This window comes from Hyla sarda, chromosome 6 (assembly GCF_029499605.1).
Source record: "Hyla sarda isolate aHylSar1 chromosome 6, aHylSar1.hap1, whole genome shotgun sequence".
NCBI classification, from domain to species: Eukaryota; Metazoa; Chordata; class Amphibia; order Anura; family Hylidae; genus Hyla; species Hyla sarda.
This window is the reverse complement of record NC_079194.1, coordinates 53,890,536-53,905,838: the sequence shown is the minus strand read 5'-3', so window position 1 is coordinate 53,905,838 and position 15,303 is coordinate 53,890,536. Positions and strand designations below refer to the sequence as shown.

Sequence of the window (15,303 nt, the reverse complement as noted above, 5' to 3'; positions counted from 1 at the left end):
CTGCTCTCTGCTTGTCTCGGGAACTGCACACTGTTGCCAGACAGAAAACAACAACTCAACTTCAGCAGTTAATAATTATTGAAAGGATTAAGATTGTTTAATAGAAGTAATTTACAAATCTGTTTAACTTTCTGGAGCCAGTTGATATATAAAAAAAAGTTTTTTCATGGAATACCCCTTTAAGTTTGTCACTTCTGTCTCTCTGGTCACAAAACCAAAACATTGAAAAGTCCTGAAACATTTATTTTCTGATAAGTTGAATTTTTCTAATCTGTTTTAATTAAAAATTTTTACCATTTGGGTTCCGCAATTGACTTCACCAAAACTAAATTGCATACATGATTGCTCAGGAGATGGAAGGAAGGAGTTGGAGACTCTGCAACTTCCACGATGTAAAAAGTGACAGATATAGACGCGACACAAACTGTAGAACCCAAACAGTTCAAATTTGTTAATAAAAACCCATTACAATTTTTTTTTTCACATAACGGCATTTCAGCAAATAAATATGCCCTCAATAAATATCCATAGTCTTCAACCCTTTAAAAGGACACAGCCCATTTTGGCTTTGGGGACACAGGAAATTTTTTATTTTAGTTTTTTCCTCCTTGCATACTAAGAGCCGTAACACTTATTTTTCCCCCTACATTGTTTTTTGAGCAACAAATTGTACTTTGTAGTGAAACCTTTTATTTTACCATAAAATATATGGCACAACCAAAAAATTATTATTTATGGTGGGAAATTGATTAACACAATATTTTTTAGTTTTTATGCAGTGCACTTTATGGTATGTTCTCTTTATTCTCTGGGTCAACTCAACTAAAATTATACCCATGTTTACATGCTTTTCTATCATTGTACTACTTTAAAAAATAAAACAACTCCACAACAAAATTAGTATAACTTATTTTTTTTCATATACGGAACCGTATAAAAGCGTTTATTTTTTCGCTGTGATCCGTAGTTTTCATTTTCACCACTTTTGCATACATGTGACTTTTTAATTACCGTATTTATCGGCATATAACACGCACTTTTTAGGCTAAAATTTTTAGCCTAAAGTCTACCTGCGTGTTATACGCCGATAAGCGGGCGCTTTAAATCAATGAACTGCAGCGGCTTTTGCAAGGGCAGAGACCTGCTGTCTTCTCTGCCCCTGCCTGTCCTGGGGTCTAGAGCCCTGCTGCCGACGCTTCTCTCCCCCTGGCTAACGGCGCCGTTAACCAGGGGGAGAAAAGCGGCGCCGGCATTGGCGGAAGCGGCACCGACAGACTGGGAGAGAAGGGGCAGCGGCACCCATTGCCGGCGCCGCTGCCTCCTTGCCTCGCCCATCCCCGGTTGTATAATTACCTGTTGCCGGGGTCGGATCCGCGCTGCTTCAGGCCTCCGGTGTGCGTCCCCTGCGTCGTTGCTATGCGCTGCGAGACACAATGACATCACTAGTCATTGCGCCGCACGGTGCAGTGCATAGCAACGACGCAGGGGACGCACACCGGAGGCCTGAAGCAGCGCAGACCGGCAACAGGTAATTATACAACCAGGGATGGGGGAGGCAATGGGGCAGCGGCGCCGGCAATGGGTGCCGCTGCCCCTTCTCTCCCCCTGGCTATTGGCGCCACTGCCCCATTGCCGGCACCGCTTCTCTCCCCCTGGCTATTGGCGCCGGCAATGGGTCCCCGGCACCGATAGTCAGGGGGAGAGAACGGGCAGTGGCGCAGATAGTCAGCGGGAGAGAAGCGGCGGCAGCAGGGCTCTAGACCCCAGGAAAGACAGGGGGAGAGAAGCGGGCAGCGACGGCCTCTCTCCCCCTGCCTTTCCTGGGGGCTTCTGCGGGGTCAGAAACAGTGTATCGGGGTATATATATGCGCACACACGCACCCTCATTTATCCTTGGTAAAATGAGGGTGCGTGTTATAGGCCGGTGCGTGGTATACCCTGATAAATACGGTACATTTTCTTTGTTCTGGGATGTGATGTGACTGAAAATCTGCAATTTTGAACTTTGGTATTTATTTTATGTTTATGCCGTTCACTGTGCACGATCAATATTATATTTTAACTCTTTAAGGACTGAGCCCTTTTTCACCTTAAGGACTGAGCCCTTTTTTGCAATTCTGACCACTGTCACTTTATGCATTAATAACTCTGAGATGCTTTTACCGATTATTCTGAGATTTTTTTTTTTCGTGACATATTCTACTTTATTTTAGTGGTAAATTTTCATCGTTACTTGTATCCTTTCTTGGTGAAAAATCCCCAAAATTTCATGAAAATTTAAAAAATTTGGTATTTTCTAACTTTGAAACTCTCTGCTTGTAAGGAAAAAGGATATTCAAAAATTATATATTGATTCACAAATACAATATGTCCACTTTATGTTGGCATCATAAAATGGACTAATATTTATACTTTTTGAAAACATTAGAGGGCTTCAAAGTAGAGCAGCAATTTTCAAAATGTTAATGAAAATTGCAAAATCTTAAGGGACAGATGTTACAGAACTACAACTCCCAGCATGCCTGGGCAGTCTAGGCATGCTGAGAGTTGTAGTTTTGCAACATCTGGAGGGCTACCGTTTGGGCCTTTGGCTGTCTAAGCATGCTAGGAGTAGCAGTTTGGCAACCACTAGGAAGGCAGCAGTAAAGATCACTTTACTGCCACCTTCCTTGATGCTCTGCGCAGTCGCCTCCCTACCTGCACCGCTGATCTCCGCTGATGCCACCAATGATCGCTGGTCCCCACCACATCTTCTCCCCCCTGTTCTGCCCGACATCCAGGGGTGGGTAGAGCGGGGGGTTTCCATGGTAACCACCCCGCCTTCAACTGCCATTGGTCAGTACTCATTGCTGACTAATGGCAGGGCATAGGAAGAGGTGGCACCGCAGCAACCTCGCTCCTATGCCTAAGGATGATTGGGGCTGTCACTGACAGCTCCGATCATCCCTATTTTCTGGGCGATCAGGTCACCAGAGACTCGATCAGCCCAGAAAAGCAGAAAATCGCATGTCTTAATTGACATGCGATTTCCTGCGATCGCCAACATGGGGGGGGGGGGGGGGGGGGTAGGGTCTCAGGATCGTGCGGATGTCTGCCATTAACCCCTCAGATACAGTGATCAATACAGATCACAGCATCTGCGGCAGCGCGGCTACATTTTATGCTGATCTGATCGCCCGCGTGGATCAGATCAGCTAAAATGGCGGACGGAGGTCCCCTCACCTGCCTCCACCGCCTTCCCGGCTTCTTCTGCTCTGGTCTGAGATCAAGCAGACCAGAGCAGAAGATAGCCGATAACACTGATCAGTGCTATGACCTATGCATAGCACTGAACAGTATTAGCAATCAAATGTTTGCTATAAATAGTCCTCTATGGGGACATAAAAAGTGTATAAAAAAAAAAAAAAGTTAAAAAAATTTAAATCCCATCCCCAAAAAGTGTAAAAAAAAAAATCATTAAAACATTTTGTATTGCCGCGTGCGTAAATGTCTGAACTATTAAAATATAATGTTAATGATATAGTGAACATAAAAAATAGTGTAATTATGTGCCAAATTATTATTTTTGTCTATTGTGGTTCTTGTGAGAAATTTGTAATAAAAAATTTATTAATTTTTTTTAAAACAGGGATTTTATACGTACTGTGACCCCCCCCAGACCTACGATGGCCCCGACATATGATAATTTCAACATGCGATGGCGTCTCGGAGGCCATCACATGTTGAAGGCAGCATCAACATACGATGCTTTTGTATGTCGGGGCCATCGCATAAACGGCTATCCGGCAGCGCAGACTGCTTCAGCTGCTGCCGGATATCCGTTTAAGGTGCCCCGTGTGGGTGTCACTCACCTGTACTGGCGCTCCGGACCGTCCTCTTCGGGATCTCCTGCATTGCCGGCGCTCGCCATCGTCGTCATCACGTCACTGCGCACGCTGTCCCGTCATCCAATAGGTGCGGCGTGCGCAGTGACGTGATGATGGCGATGAAGGGACGCAGCAGAGACTGTCCGGGGACACGCCGACAGCGATGGAGGGCGACATCCAGGGCAGTGGTAAGCGACCCACTTTTTCCAAAACGGAGCCGCCAGCTGTTGCAAAACAACTACTCCCAGTATTGCCAGATAGCCACGAACTGTCTAGGCATGCTGGAAGTTTTACAACAGCTGGAGGCACCCTGTTTGGGAATCACTGGCGTAGAATACCCCTATGTCCACCCCTATGCAAGTCCCTAATTTAGGCCTCAAATGCGCATGGCGCTCTCACTTTGGAGCCCTGTCGTATTTCAAGGCAACAGTTTAGGGCCACATATGGGGTATCGCCGTACTCGGGAGAAATTGTGTTACAAATTTTGGGGGGTATTTTCTGCTTTTACCCTTTTTAAAAATGTTACATTTTTGGGAAAAGAGGCATTTTAGGTAAAAAAAAAAATTTTTTTTACATATGCAAAAGTCGTGAAACACCTGTGGGGTATTAAGGTTCACTTAACCCCTTGTTACGTTCCCCGAGGGGTCTAGTTTCCATAATGGTATGCCAAGTGTTTTTTTTTTTGCTGTTCTGGCACCATGGGGGCTTCCTAAATGCGGCATGCCCCCAGAGCAAAATTTGCTTTCAAAAAGCCAAATGTGACTCCTTCTCTTCTGAGACCTGTAGTGCGCCAGCAGAGCACTTTTCACCCCCATATGGGGTGTTTTCTGAATCGGGAGAAAGTGGGCTTCAAATTTTGGGGGGTATTTTCTGCTATTACCCTTTTTAAAAATGTAAAACTTTTGGGAAACCAAGCATTTTAGGGAAAATTTTTTTTTTTATTTATTTATTTTTTTTTTTTTTACATATGCAAAAGTCGTGAATCAGCTGTAGGGTATTAAGGTTCACTTTACCCCTTGTTATGTTCCCCAAGGGGTCTAGTTTCCAAAATGGTATGCCATGTGTTTTTTTTTGCTGTTCTGGCACCATAGGGGCTTCCTAAACGTGACATGCCCCCCATAAACCATTTGTCGCTCCTTCCCTTCTGAGCCCTCTACTGCGCCCGCCGAATAATTAACATAGACATATGAGGTATATCCTTACTCGAGAGAAATTGGGTTTCAAATACAAGTAAAAATTTTCTCCTTTTTACCCCTTGCAAAAATTCAAAAATTGGGTCTACAAAAACATGCGAGTGTAAAAAATGAAGATTGTGAATTTTCTCCTCCACTTTCCTGCTATTCCTGTGAAACACCTAAAGGGTTAAAACGCTGACTGAATGTCATTTTGAATACTTTGAGGGGTGCAGTTTTTATAATGGGGTATTTCTAATATGAAGACCCTTCAAATCCACTTCAAACCTGAACTGGTCCCTGAAAAAAAGCGAGTTTCAAAATTTTGTGAAAAATTGGAAAATTGCTGCTGAACTTTGAAGCCCTCTGGTGTCTTCCAAAAGTAAAAACATGTCAATTTTATGATGCAAACAAAGTAGACATATTGTATATGTGAATAAAAAAAAATATTTGGAATATCCATTTTCTTTACAAGCAGAGAGCTTCAAAGTTAGAAAAATGCAACATTTTCAAATTTTTCATCAAATTTTGGGATTTTTCACCAAGGAAGGATGCAAGTTACCACAACATTTTACCACCATGTTAAAGTAGAATATGTCACGAAAAAACAATCTCGGAATCAGAATGATAACTAAAAGCATTCCAGAGTTATTAATGTTTAAAGTGACAGTGGTCAGAATTGCAAAAAATGGCTGAGTCCTTAAGGTGAAAAAGGGCTCAGTCCTTAAGGGGTTAAGCACAACAATAATAGAAAAGTATGTAATCATGGGTATCATTTTAATCGTATTGACCCACAGAAGAAAAACATGTCATTTTTACCGTAAATTGTACAGCGTGAAAATGAAACCTTCCAAAATTAGCAAAATTGTGGTTTTCTTTTTAATTTCCCCATACAAATAGTATTTTCTTGGTTGCGCCATACAATTTATGGTAGAATAAGTGATTACAAAGGACAACTGGTCACGCAAAAAACAAGCCCTCATACTAGTCTGTGGATGAAAATATAAAAGAGTTACGATTTTTACAAGGCGAGGAGGAAGAAACTAATGCAAAAATAAAAATTGGCTGCATCCTTAAAGGGGTACTCTGCCCCTATACATCTTATTCCCTATGCAAAGGATAGGGGATAAGATGTCAGATCACCGGGGTCCTGCTGCTGGGGACCCCTGGGATCTCCGCTGTGGCACCCCACTATCATTACTGCTCAGAGCGAGTTCGGTCTGTGTGTAATGACGGGCGATACAGGAGACGGAGCAGCCTGACATCATGGCTCCGCCCCTCGTGACATCACTGCCCGCCCCCTTAATGCAATTCTATGGCAGGGGACGTGACGATCGCCACGCCCCCTCCCATAGACTTGTATTGAGGGGTCAAGCTATGACGTCACGCGGGGCGGAGCCGTGACGTAACAATGCTCCGGCCCCTGTATTGCCCGTCATTACGCGCAGAGCGAACTCGCTCTGTGTAGTAATCATAGCGGGGTGCCACAGCGTAGATCCCGGGGGTCCCCAGCTGCGGGACCCCGGCGATCTGACATCTTATGCGCTTTAAGGTCAAAAATGGACTTGGTCCTTAAGGGGTTAATATATATATATATATATATATATATATATATATATATATATATATATAATTTTTTTTTTTTGTTTATACTTTTTAGTCCCCAATCAGGGACTATTTATTGCAATCTTTAGTTCAGTGCTATGCATATGCTCAAAAGCAGACCAGAGAAGAAGACCCCATGATGACGGCAGTAGGCAGGTAACGAGACCTTCGTCTACCATCTTGGCTAATCTGAACCCTGCAGCCGTGCCACGTGAGATCAGTTCAGGCACCGGAAACTGTGTACTTCTAGGGGTTAAAGAATGCTTAGACTGGTTTCTTTATTAATAACTCATTCATTCATATGCAAAATTTTCAGAACATCAGGAGAATGATTTACATTTTTTGCGTTGTCATTTCCCTTTCTTGCCATGTTTATTTTTTTTATTCCTGTACTTTGTTTTGTTCATTTAGTTCTACTCCTGCACATGACCAAATAAACCTCCTTTTTCCCTACTTTTTTCCAAGTTGCAGAATTCCCTTGTCAGTTTGCTCATGAATAAAAAAAAGGTTTTAAACCAAAGGCACAATATAAACTGTAAGCAAAGACTTCTTCAGATCACTTACCATCTCTCTGGCAACATCACAAGCCTCCTGCAATCCATACAATCGTCCACAAACAAAGTAGACACCATTGGCCCAAAGGACACATGTCTCATGCATCCAGAATTCATTGCTGTCAAGAGGTAGCTGGGGGATCTGAAATCCTTGGTCAGGGACTCCATCTGCATTCACTGACCCACTTGAGTCCAAAGAGACCAGTTCATTAGAATCAGTGGTCTTCCTACGACAAGGTACAGCATGCCTTGAAGAAGTACAGTCTCCTGAACGGTTTCGGCGTTTGTAACGGGGGTGTGCAGACAAACTGCGTTGTTCCCTGACTTGCTCTGGCTCTTCTTCCTCTTCATCAGAGTCACTTTTAGAAACATCCAATGTGTCTTTATGTCGAACCTTCACTGTTTTGGGGGTTTCGGATGACTTTTTGGGTGGTGGGTTCTTGGACAGAGTAGATGCATATTCCTGTGTATAAAAAGGACCAAACAGGTCACCAAGATTCTTGTAGTTTGCCCATTTTCCACAGAAACAGCAGACAAGATGTCCGAAAGAGGCAGATTCTGTTACAGCTGGCCCCTGTACCATAAAGCTTGAGACAGGAAGAACTTTACTCTCAGAGGTTTGTGGAGATGTAGATCTTTGATCTTTCTGTCCAGAAGTGACTTTTTTCCATCTTTGTTCTTCCTCTTCAGCATTGATAATGACACAGGATAAGCCAACATCCTCTTTGTTTTCCACATGGATATAGGGGTAAAACGATTTGGGTTTGGTCTCTGTTTTGTCAAGCGTTTGAACGGCATACTTTAATTTGATCTCTGGTTCAATGGGAGCCACTATAGGAGCTGCTTGCTTACCTCTCCTCCGCCTTGTGGTCCCAGGTTGCTTCCTTCTTTCCCTTCGCCTTCTTTTTGGTTTAGGCTCGGCCTCTAATCCCTGCTCTGAAACTGACGACATTTTTTGAGGCAAAGGTGCCGGGTCTATTGCAAGGGGAGGCTGAAGCTGCTGCTGGTCTTGCACTTGTGACTGCTCTTCCACTTTCTGCTGTACATTATTCTGCTGCTGCTGTTGTTGTTCTTGAAGCTGTTGCTGCTGTTGAAGCTGCTGCTGCTGTTGTTCTTGAAGTGGCTGTTGTTGTTGAAGCTGTTGCTGTTGAAGCTGCTGCTGCTGTTGTTGAAGCTGCTGCTGTTGTTGTTGAAGCTGCTGTTTCTGTTGTTGAAGTTTCTGCTGCTTTTTCTGCTTGTTAACACTACCAACAGGACGACCTCTCTTTTTTCCAGATGGAAAATATCCTTTTGGAGGCGTTATAGCTAGCTTCGGGGTAACGGGACATGGTGCATTTACTATCTTCTCCTTATCAGGCATCTCATGAAGTTGAGGCTGTGACACAGAGCATTTCTGTTCCAAGGCTGAAGAGTTTCCCATTGTTTCCAAATAATGGTTTGATGCTTGTTGTACTAAAGGTAAAGATTGGGAGAGGTCTTTGGTTTCTATAAACTGTTCTTCTATTTCTTGTTTAATCTGTTTGCCATCTTTACCAGTCCAAGCCTCAAAGGACTGTGGTGAAAGATTCAGAATTTTTATATTGTCATTGTTCGAGTTATCTGGTACAGCATCCACTATTCTTTCCGCCGTCTCTTCCATGAAGTCACTAACAGCTTCAGAGGGTTTACCCTTGAGAGATAATATATCATCAAGTGTTACAGGCTCAACAGCACTCTCTGAGCAACTTGGAGCTGTACTCCGACGAACATTTGGAGATGTAATTTTCTGCACTATGGCTTCTAACTTAAGACCCCTTCCTTTGCGGGGAGGGAGAATTTTCGTCTTGGTTGGACTTGATAGAGTCACTGCTGTGGGACTCCTCTGCTCAGGACCAGATTTGGATTGCTCTTCTGTCATAGAGAAGAATTCATTTTCATTTCCCCTTGGAGATCGAACGTGTGAGGTCATTGTCCTGTCAGAACCTTCTTTTGAAGAAGCAATAACAGGACGTGCTTTGTCATCAGGCAATTGCCTTTTGCTTGGAATCGGTGAGATGAAAGAACGTACTTTCCTTCGCATAATTAAGGGGTTATGGTGTGATACTTCCTCTTGTCCTGAAGAACGATGAGCATTACAATCAGGTTTAGAAAGTTCAGTCGTTTCACCTGCCCTAGGACCAAGTGTTTCGGGATCCCTAGTGGGGCTGAATGGCTTTTGATTTGCACTAGCTGGAGATGCAGATTTTTTAGCAGGAGAAGACTGTCGTCCTAGGTGCCATCCTGCTGAGTCTCCTGGAGGAGTTTTTTGACTATTTCGTTTGAAGTCCCCAGCTGTGGAAGAGGTGCTTTCGGTCATACGCATTTGGCGGCTAAAGTCTACGTTGCTGGGATCAAATGAACTTGGTTGGCTATAGGATAACCCTTCATTTTCACTCCTACCAGGACTTCGCACATGAAAGGAATCCTGTCTTGGGCTCTTTCTTTGTAAATCCTGACGATGCTGTGATGCTGAAAGTATAGCCTGAGCAGAGCTTCCCAACCATTCTTTGTATTCCTCTTGTGGATACATGTGTCTTTTGTAATGAAGAGATGTAAATGATGGATGAGGCTCTCCATAAGAACTTGCTCGTGAGTTAGTATGGTAAGCAAGGGCAGAGTTATCAGCATTCTGAAAAAAAGCAGAGTACAAAGCCTCTCTACTTGCTCGTTCTGAAAGACTCATTTGATGAATCTCTGTTGAGCCACGACTTCTTCCAGGAGACATTTTTGACTTCTCAATAAGATCTTGAGATTGTGCAGGTGATCTTCCTCGAGATCCTACTCTCCCAGTTCCTCTTTTGGGATTTGTTGAACGGCCGTGCGAGCTATATTCTTGACTGGAATCAAATGTCATGGATCTAGGACTTGCATTTCCTCTGGGGGATTCTTTGGAGCTGTATGGTACACCTTGCTCTCCTGCTCGTTTTCTGATAATTTTTGAGGAATCTGTATCTTCGGCTTTAGCAACTCCACTGTGGCTATTTGACTTTTCTAAAGACAGCATTCCACTAGGCAAAATGACAGACTGGCCTGCTCTGCCATCCTGTGCTCTTTCTTGACTAGATGCCACAAGGTGAGAGGTAGCTGGATCGCGCACAAGCTGCCTAAGTGGGGAGATGTCACAGATAACAGATCTTCTTTCTGAGGGACCGCTAGTGGGCTCATGGCAGGGAGCTGGAGTTTCTCCCTCAAACTTTCTGGCGTTCGGATAATCTGCCAAATTGATTTGTTTTATTTCTGATGTGTTTTTCCTATCCCACTGTCCCCAATGTGAGGATTCTACATGTGGTGCTAAGGTCTTTCCAAGCATACTGCGATTAGGTTGCTCATTGGCTTGGCTCATAAGAACATTGGGTCTTGACGATACATCAGAACTTTCAGTAACTGGAGGCTGGTCTTGAGCATTTCTTACATATCTTCTTTCTTGCTGATGGTGCCCTTGAAGGACTTCCTGCAAAAGGCTTGGATACTTATCATTTCTTCCTGTTTTACGTTCACTCTGCCCACCAAAAGTTCCCGTATCTGAATTTTTAGGCTGTTGGGGCAAACTGGTATTCCGCGTGATAGATGATGTTTCCTTGAATCCAAATCCAGCTCCAACAGGTGATTTATCAGTTTCTATAACAGGTACATTACATACTGAAGCAGAGCTAATATCAACTGAATTATGTTCTCCATTCTGGGCATTCAGACAAGTCTTAGTATCTTCCTCTTTTGCTGTTTCGGGCTCTGGTGATGGATCAGGGTCTGGTGATGGATCATCAACATTAGTAATGACTATTGGAGCCTCATCAACTACTATCTCTGATCTATTTGTCACAGTTTCTGTTGAGACAATGACTCCGACAGCCTTTTCACTTGGTTTGGAAATTTCCTGATAGGTTTCGTCTAACTCTGGTACTGTATCAATATCTGGAACTGAAGTCTTGCCTGGAGGTTCATTCTGCCAAGTGTGTGCAGGTGAGGGCAGTTTCTCTGAAGGTGGTCCCTTATAACCTGCTTCTGAGCTAGTGCTCTGACCACTTAGCTGCCGCACCCTTTCACCTGGATCACCTGTACTACTAGAACAGCTGCCATCCAATGACTCTGCCATTGGAGATTTCAGTTGCTCCTCAGCTTGGGATGAGGTTTCAGAGTTGGCACAGCTGTCAGTTTTCCGAGAAGTCCTTTTACCACCTTTTTTGTGAGGGGCTAAAGCATCAGAAAGCAACATATGTTGAACTGTATTAGGTAAGTTGGCGACCTGGCTGCTGAGTGCACTAAGACTACTTAGACCTGGATCTGTTAAACGCTTTTCATGTTGACCTTCTACACCATACCCTTTAAAACTTGAAATTTGCATGTTAGGACTTAACTGTGGCATCATTGGCAACATACGATTTCTGGATTGTATTGGGACATTTCCTTGACTACACTGAATGCTTTCACCACTGGTCATCAGTGGTGATGGTGTGGAGCTGCAAGTTGGGGACTGTACTACAGAAGCAGCTGGAGAAGGATTAGAGATGGGGCTAAAGTTCTGCTGGAACTGCATAGGCGATCGTACAGGAACTTCAGATTGATTATATTGTCCAGTCTGATTCTGAGTAAGTAACTTAGAAGAGTTGGAAAACTGCATTAAATGAGAAGGGTTTTGCTGCTGTTGTGGTTGCTGTCCCTGACTTCCTCCTTGAGACATCTTAGCTGCCTCAAAGTTTTTTAACTGTTGGCTGGTATAACTACTATATGATTGTTGTGTCCCATAGGAGGATCCAGACATATGACTCTCATATGGAGAGCTAGTACCGCCAGGGCTGTAGCCTTCATAGCTTGTTCCAGATTGTCCAAACCTCTGAGCAGGATAGGAACTAGATGATGATCCAGGTGAGGACTGATAATGTTGACCAAATTGCCCCATTCGAAGGGGAAATCCAGAAGGAGAGTTGAGATTGGCAGAACGCTGGATCTGCTGTAGATGTGAGGCTGCTGTGGGTGCAGGTGGATTACTAGCTTGAGAAATAGGCTGATGTGACTGATAAAGTTGATGTCTCAGCTGCTGACTAGGAACAAGTGAGGAATATTGTCCGCCACCTGGAGAGAAGGACCCAGGAAAATCTTGCGAATACTGAGAAAGACTAGCTGAAGAGGGATGCTGCCCAGCAAATTGGCTGTGGTGACTCTCCCTTCCATAGTGACTGCTGTAGCCTGCGCTGCTGGTAATGCTGTTTCCTTGGGGTGGACCATAACTTTGCACTGAACCAGGAAGCCGACGCTGCTGTGTCTGCCCCCCAGGGGTGCCTGCTTCTTTGTTGGCTAGGTAATAAAAGTCACCTGACTCTTTGCGGTAAGCTTGAAAATTTTGTAGGTTAGTATTTTCTCCTGGAGCAATAGCAGTAGGAGTGGCTGTCCCGCCTCTACGTCCTCCATAGCCGCCTTGAGATAATTGAAGCTGTTGTCGGGGGCTGAACTCTTCCAGCCTTGAAGCTCCATGAGATTCTGGCGGATACGTTGGAGGATTTCCATGGTAGTTACTCTGCTCTCGGAAGGACTGCATGGTGCCAAGCTCTCACTTCCTACAATACAAATAAAAGACAAAAATATATTTAACAATTGTTGCTAAGAAATACATACTATTTAGTGTTAACCTAAATATAAGTTTTTGAAAATCCTAGATTATGAGAACTCTTGTTATACTGCTGAAGCTTGTGCTGCTGGTACCATTTCCTGGCCCATAACTTTGCATTGGGCCATGTAGTCAACACTATTGTGTCTGCCCCCTGCGGTGCCTGCTCCTTTCTTGCCTAGACTTCCTGCTCTCCATTATTGGCAGAGGCTGAATGTCACCGACTACCTTCTCTGCAGCTATAGACTGTAGCTGCATCTCACTGACATTACGCTATCTGCCACTGGCTGAAGCTGCATCTCTCAGATGTCCTGTACCCCCACAGCTGCATCTCACATCCTTCCATCCATTGACCAAAACTGCACCTCACTGATGTCCTGCTCTGCCTATGCCTTGTACTTGTGTTTACACAATATTTTATGCAGGGTGTCATATTGATACTTATGTTACTAATAACATAAGTATCAAAACTAAAGACAAATTTACACACAATTAAAACCTAGACTACAAGTCAATTGTAATAACCATAATTCTTTTAATTTTTCTAACTACATGGCCATATGAGGGCTTGTTTTATGCTGGATTAATTGTACTTTGTAATAACTGCACTTATTTTACCACAAAATGTACAGAAAAAATAATACTAGTTGTAGTGTGAAATTGAAAAACGCAATTTAGCAAATTAGAGGTTTTTCGTTTCTAGCCAATTTATATAGGTTTTGTTTTATTTTACTACTTTAAAAAATTAACTTTTTATTTAATTTTAAGTATGCATAAAATTTTCCTATTATAGCCCTGTATGTGGTTCATTTTAGTACAGTGATCTGTAGCATTTGTCGGTACCAAGTTTGTTTAGATGGGTATTTTTGATAATTTTTTTTCTAGTGTATGTAGTAACCAAAAATAAGCAATTCTGGCCATTCTCCATGCGGGATCATAAACATAAAATTTTAAGAGTTTGGACATTTCCACACATTGTGATGAATATGTTTTTGTATAGTTTTTTATTTAACAATTGGGAAAGGGGTGATTAAAATGTTCTTATATTTTTAACAAAATATTTTATATTATTAAGTTCACATTTTTTAAGTCTCCATAGAGTGAAATAGCATAGCACTGATCAGTATTATCGGCACTCTGCTTATACAGCCTGCTGTGGCATGGGTGGAAGGGAGGCAAGCAGAAGCCCTCCAGTAGCTATATTAGCTGATCGGACCACCACACTGCGGAGCTCCCAGTCAGACTCCCAAAGGCCAATGGCAGGGACCCAGTTTTATCTTGAGTGATCTCTTGTGCTGTATGCCATAAAATAGAGCAATGTAATTATTAAAACATTTGTGTATATCTTGTGAAAAGGAAACCACTAAATCATGATCCTTTTGGCTCATATAAAGGTAAGAAAACCCTGGGTGACCAGCAGGCAATATGAAAGCAGTTTGCTGCCATAATGATCGCACTAGTGATCACACGTGAAAAAACTTGAGGACAGTGAAAGGCTGTACGCACCAAAGGAAGACTGGGCGGCTTCCCTGTTTATACATTAGGATGTCATCTCCCTAGTTGCTTTGCCCATATGGCTCCTATTTCCAATTATCATAAATCTTAGCCTGCATTCAGGCTCAGCAAGGTTCCAATGTAAAAGGGGGGAAATGTATCATTGCTTTACTGGCCATTTTGTGGCTGTGATTTGGCGCATTTTTTTTGTGCATCGAAAATTCTGAGCAAAAATCCTCCCACTTCCCGCTATCTTGTGTATGGACCCCCGGCTCCCCCACACCCTCTTAAAACCCTCAATGTGTGCACACGGAAGTATTTTGACCATTTCATAATTTTTTTTTTGCATATTTTCCAACTCCAAACCGTATAAACCTGAATACAGTGGTCCCTCAACATACGATGGTAATCCGTTCCAAACGGACCATCGTTTGTTGAAACCATCGCATGTTGAGGGATCCGTGTAATGTAAAGTATAGGACAGTGGTCTACAACCTGCGGACCTCCAGATGTTGCAAAACTACAACACCCAGCATGCCCGGACAGCCAACGGTTGTCCGGGCATGCTGGGTGTTGTAGTTTTGCAACATCTGGAGGTCCGCAGGTTGTAGACCACTGTTAGACGAAGTTGTAATCCCCTGTCCCCGCCGCTCCGGACCGTCACCGCTTGTCACCGTTGCCCGGGATGCCGCCGTCCATCGATGTCGCCGCGTCCCCTGCTTCCTGGCATCCGCGCTCTCCGACACCGCCATCACGTCGCTACGCGCGCCGCTCCTATTGGATGACGGGACGGCATGCGCAGCGCCGTGATGAGGTCGATGGAGAGCGCCGCCGATGCAGGGGATCCCAAAGAGGACGCGCCGGAGCCCCGAGGACAGGTGAGCGATCGTCAGCGGTCCACACAGGGCACCGTAAGCGGCTATCCGGTGCCAGCTGAAGCAGTCTGCGCTGCCGGATAGCGATGGCCCCGACATACAAAAGCATTGTATGTT

The 15,303-nt window shown here is 43.8% G+C and overlaps 1 protein-coding gene across 4 annotated transcripts in view; it reads right to left on the bottom strand.

Moving 5' to 3' along the window:
- Positions 1-15,303, bottom strand: part of TCF20 (transcription factor 20) — a 74,228-nt gene that overhangs the window by 44,659 nt on the left and 14,266 nt on the right. For all 4 annotated transcript variants that reach the window (XM_056523773.1, XM_056523772.1, XM_056523775.1 and 1 more), the window contains exon 2: positions 7,208-12,767. In XM_056523773.1, the coding sequence (XP_056379748.1) occupies positions 7,208-12,748 (5,541 nt within the window). In that variant the 5' untranslated portion in view covers positions 12,749-12,767. The remainder of the gene's footprint in view (positions 1-7,207; positions 12,768-15,303) is intronic.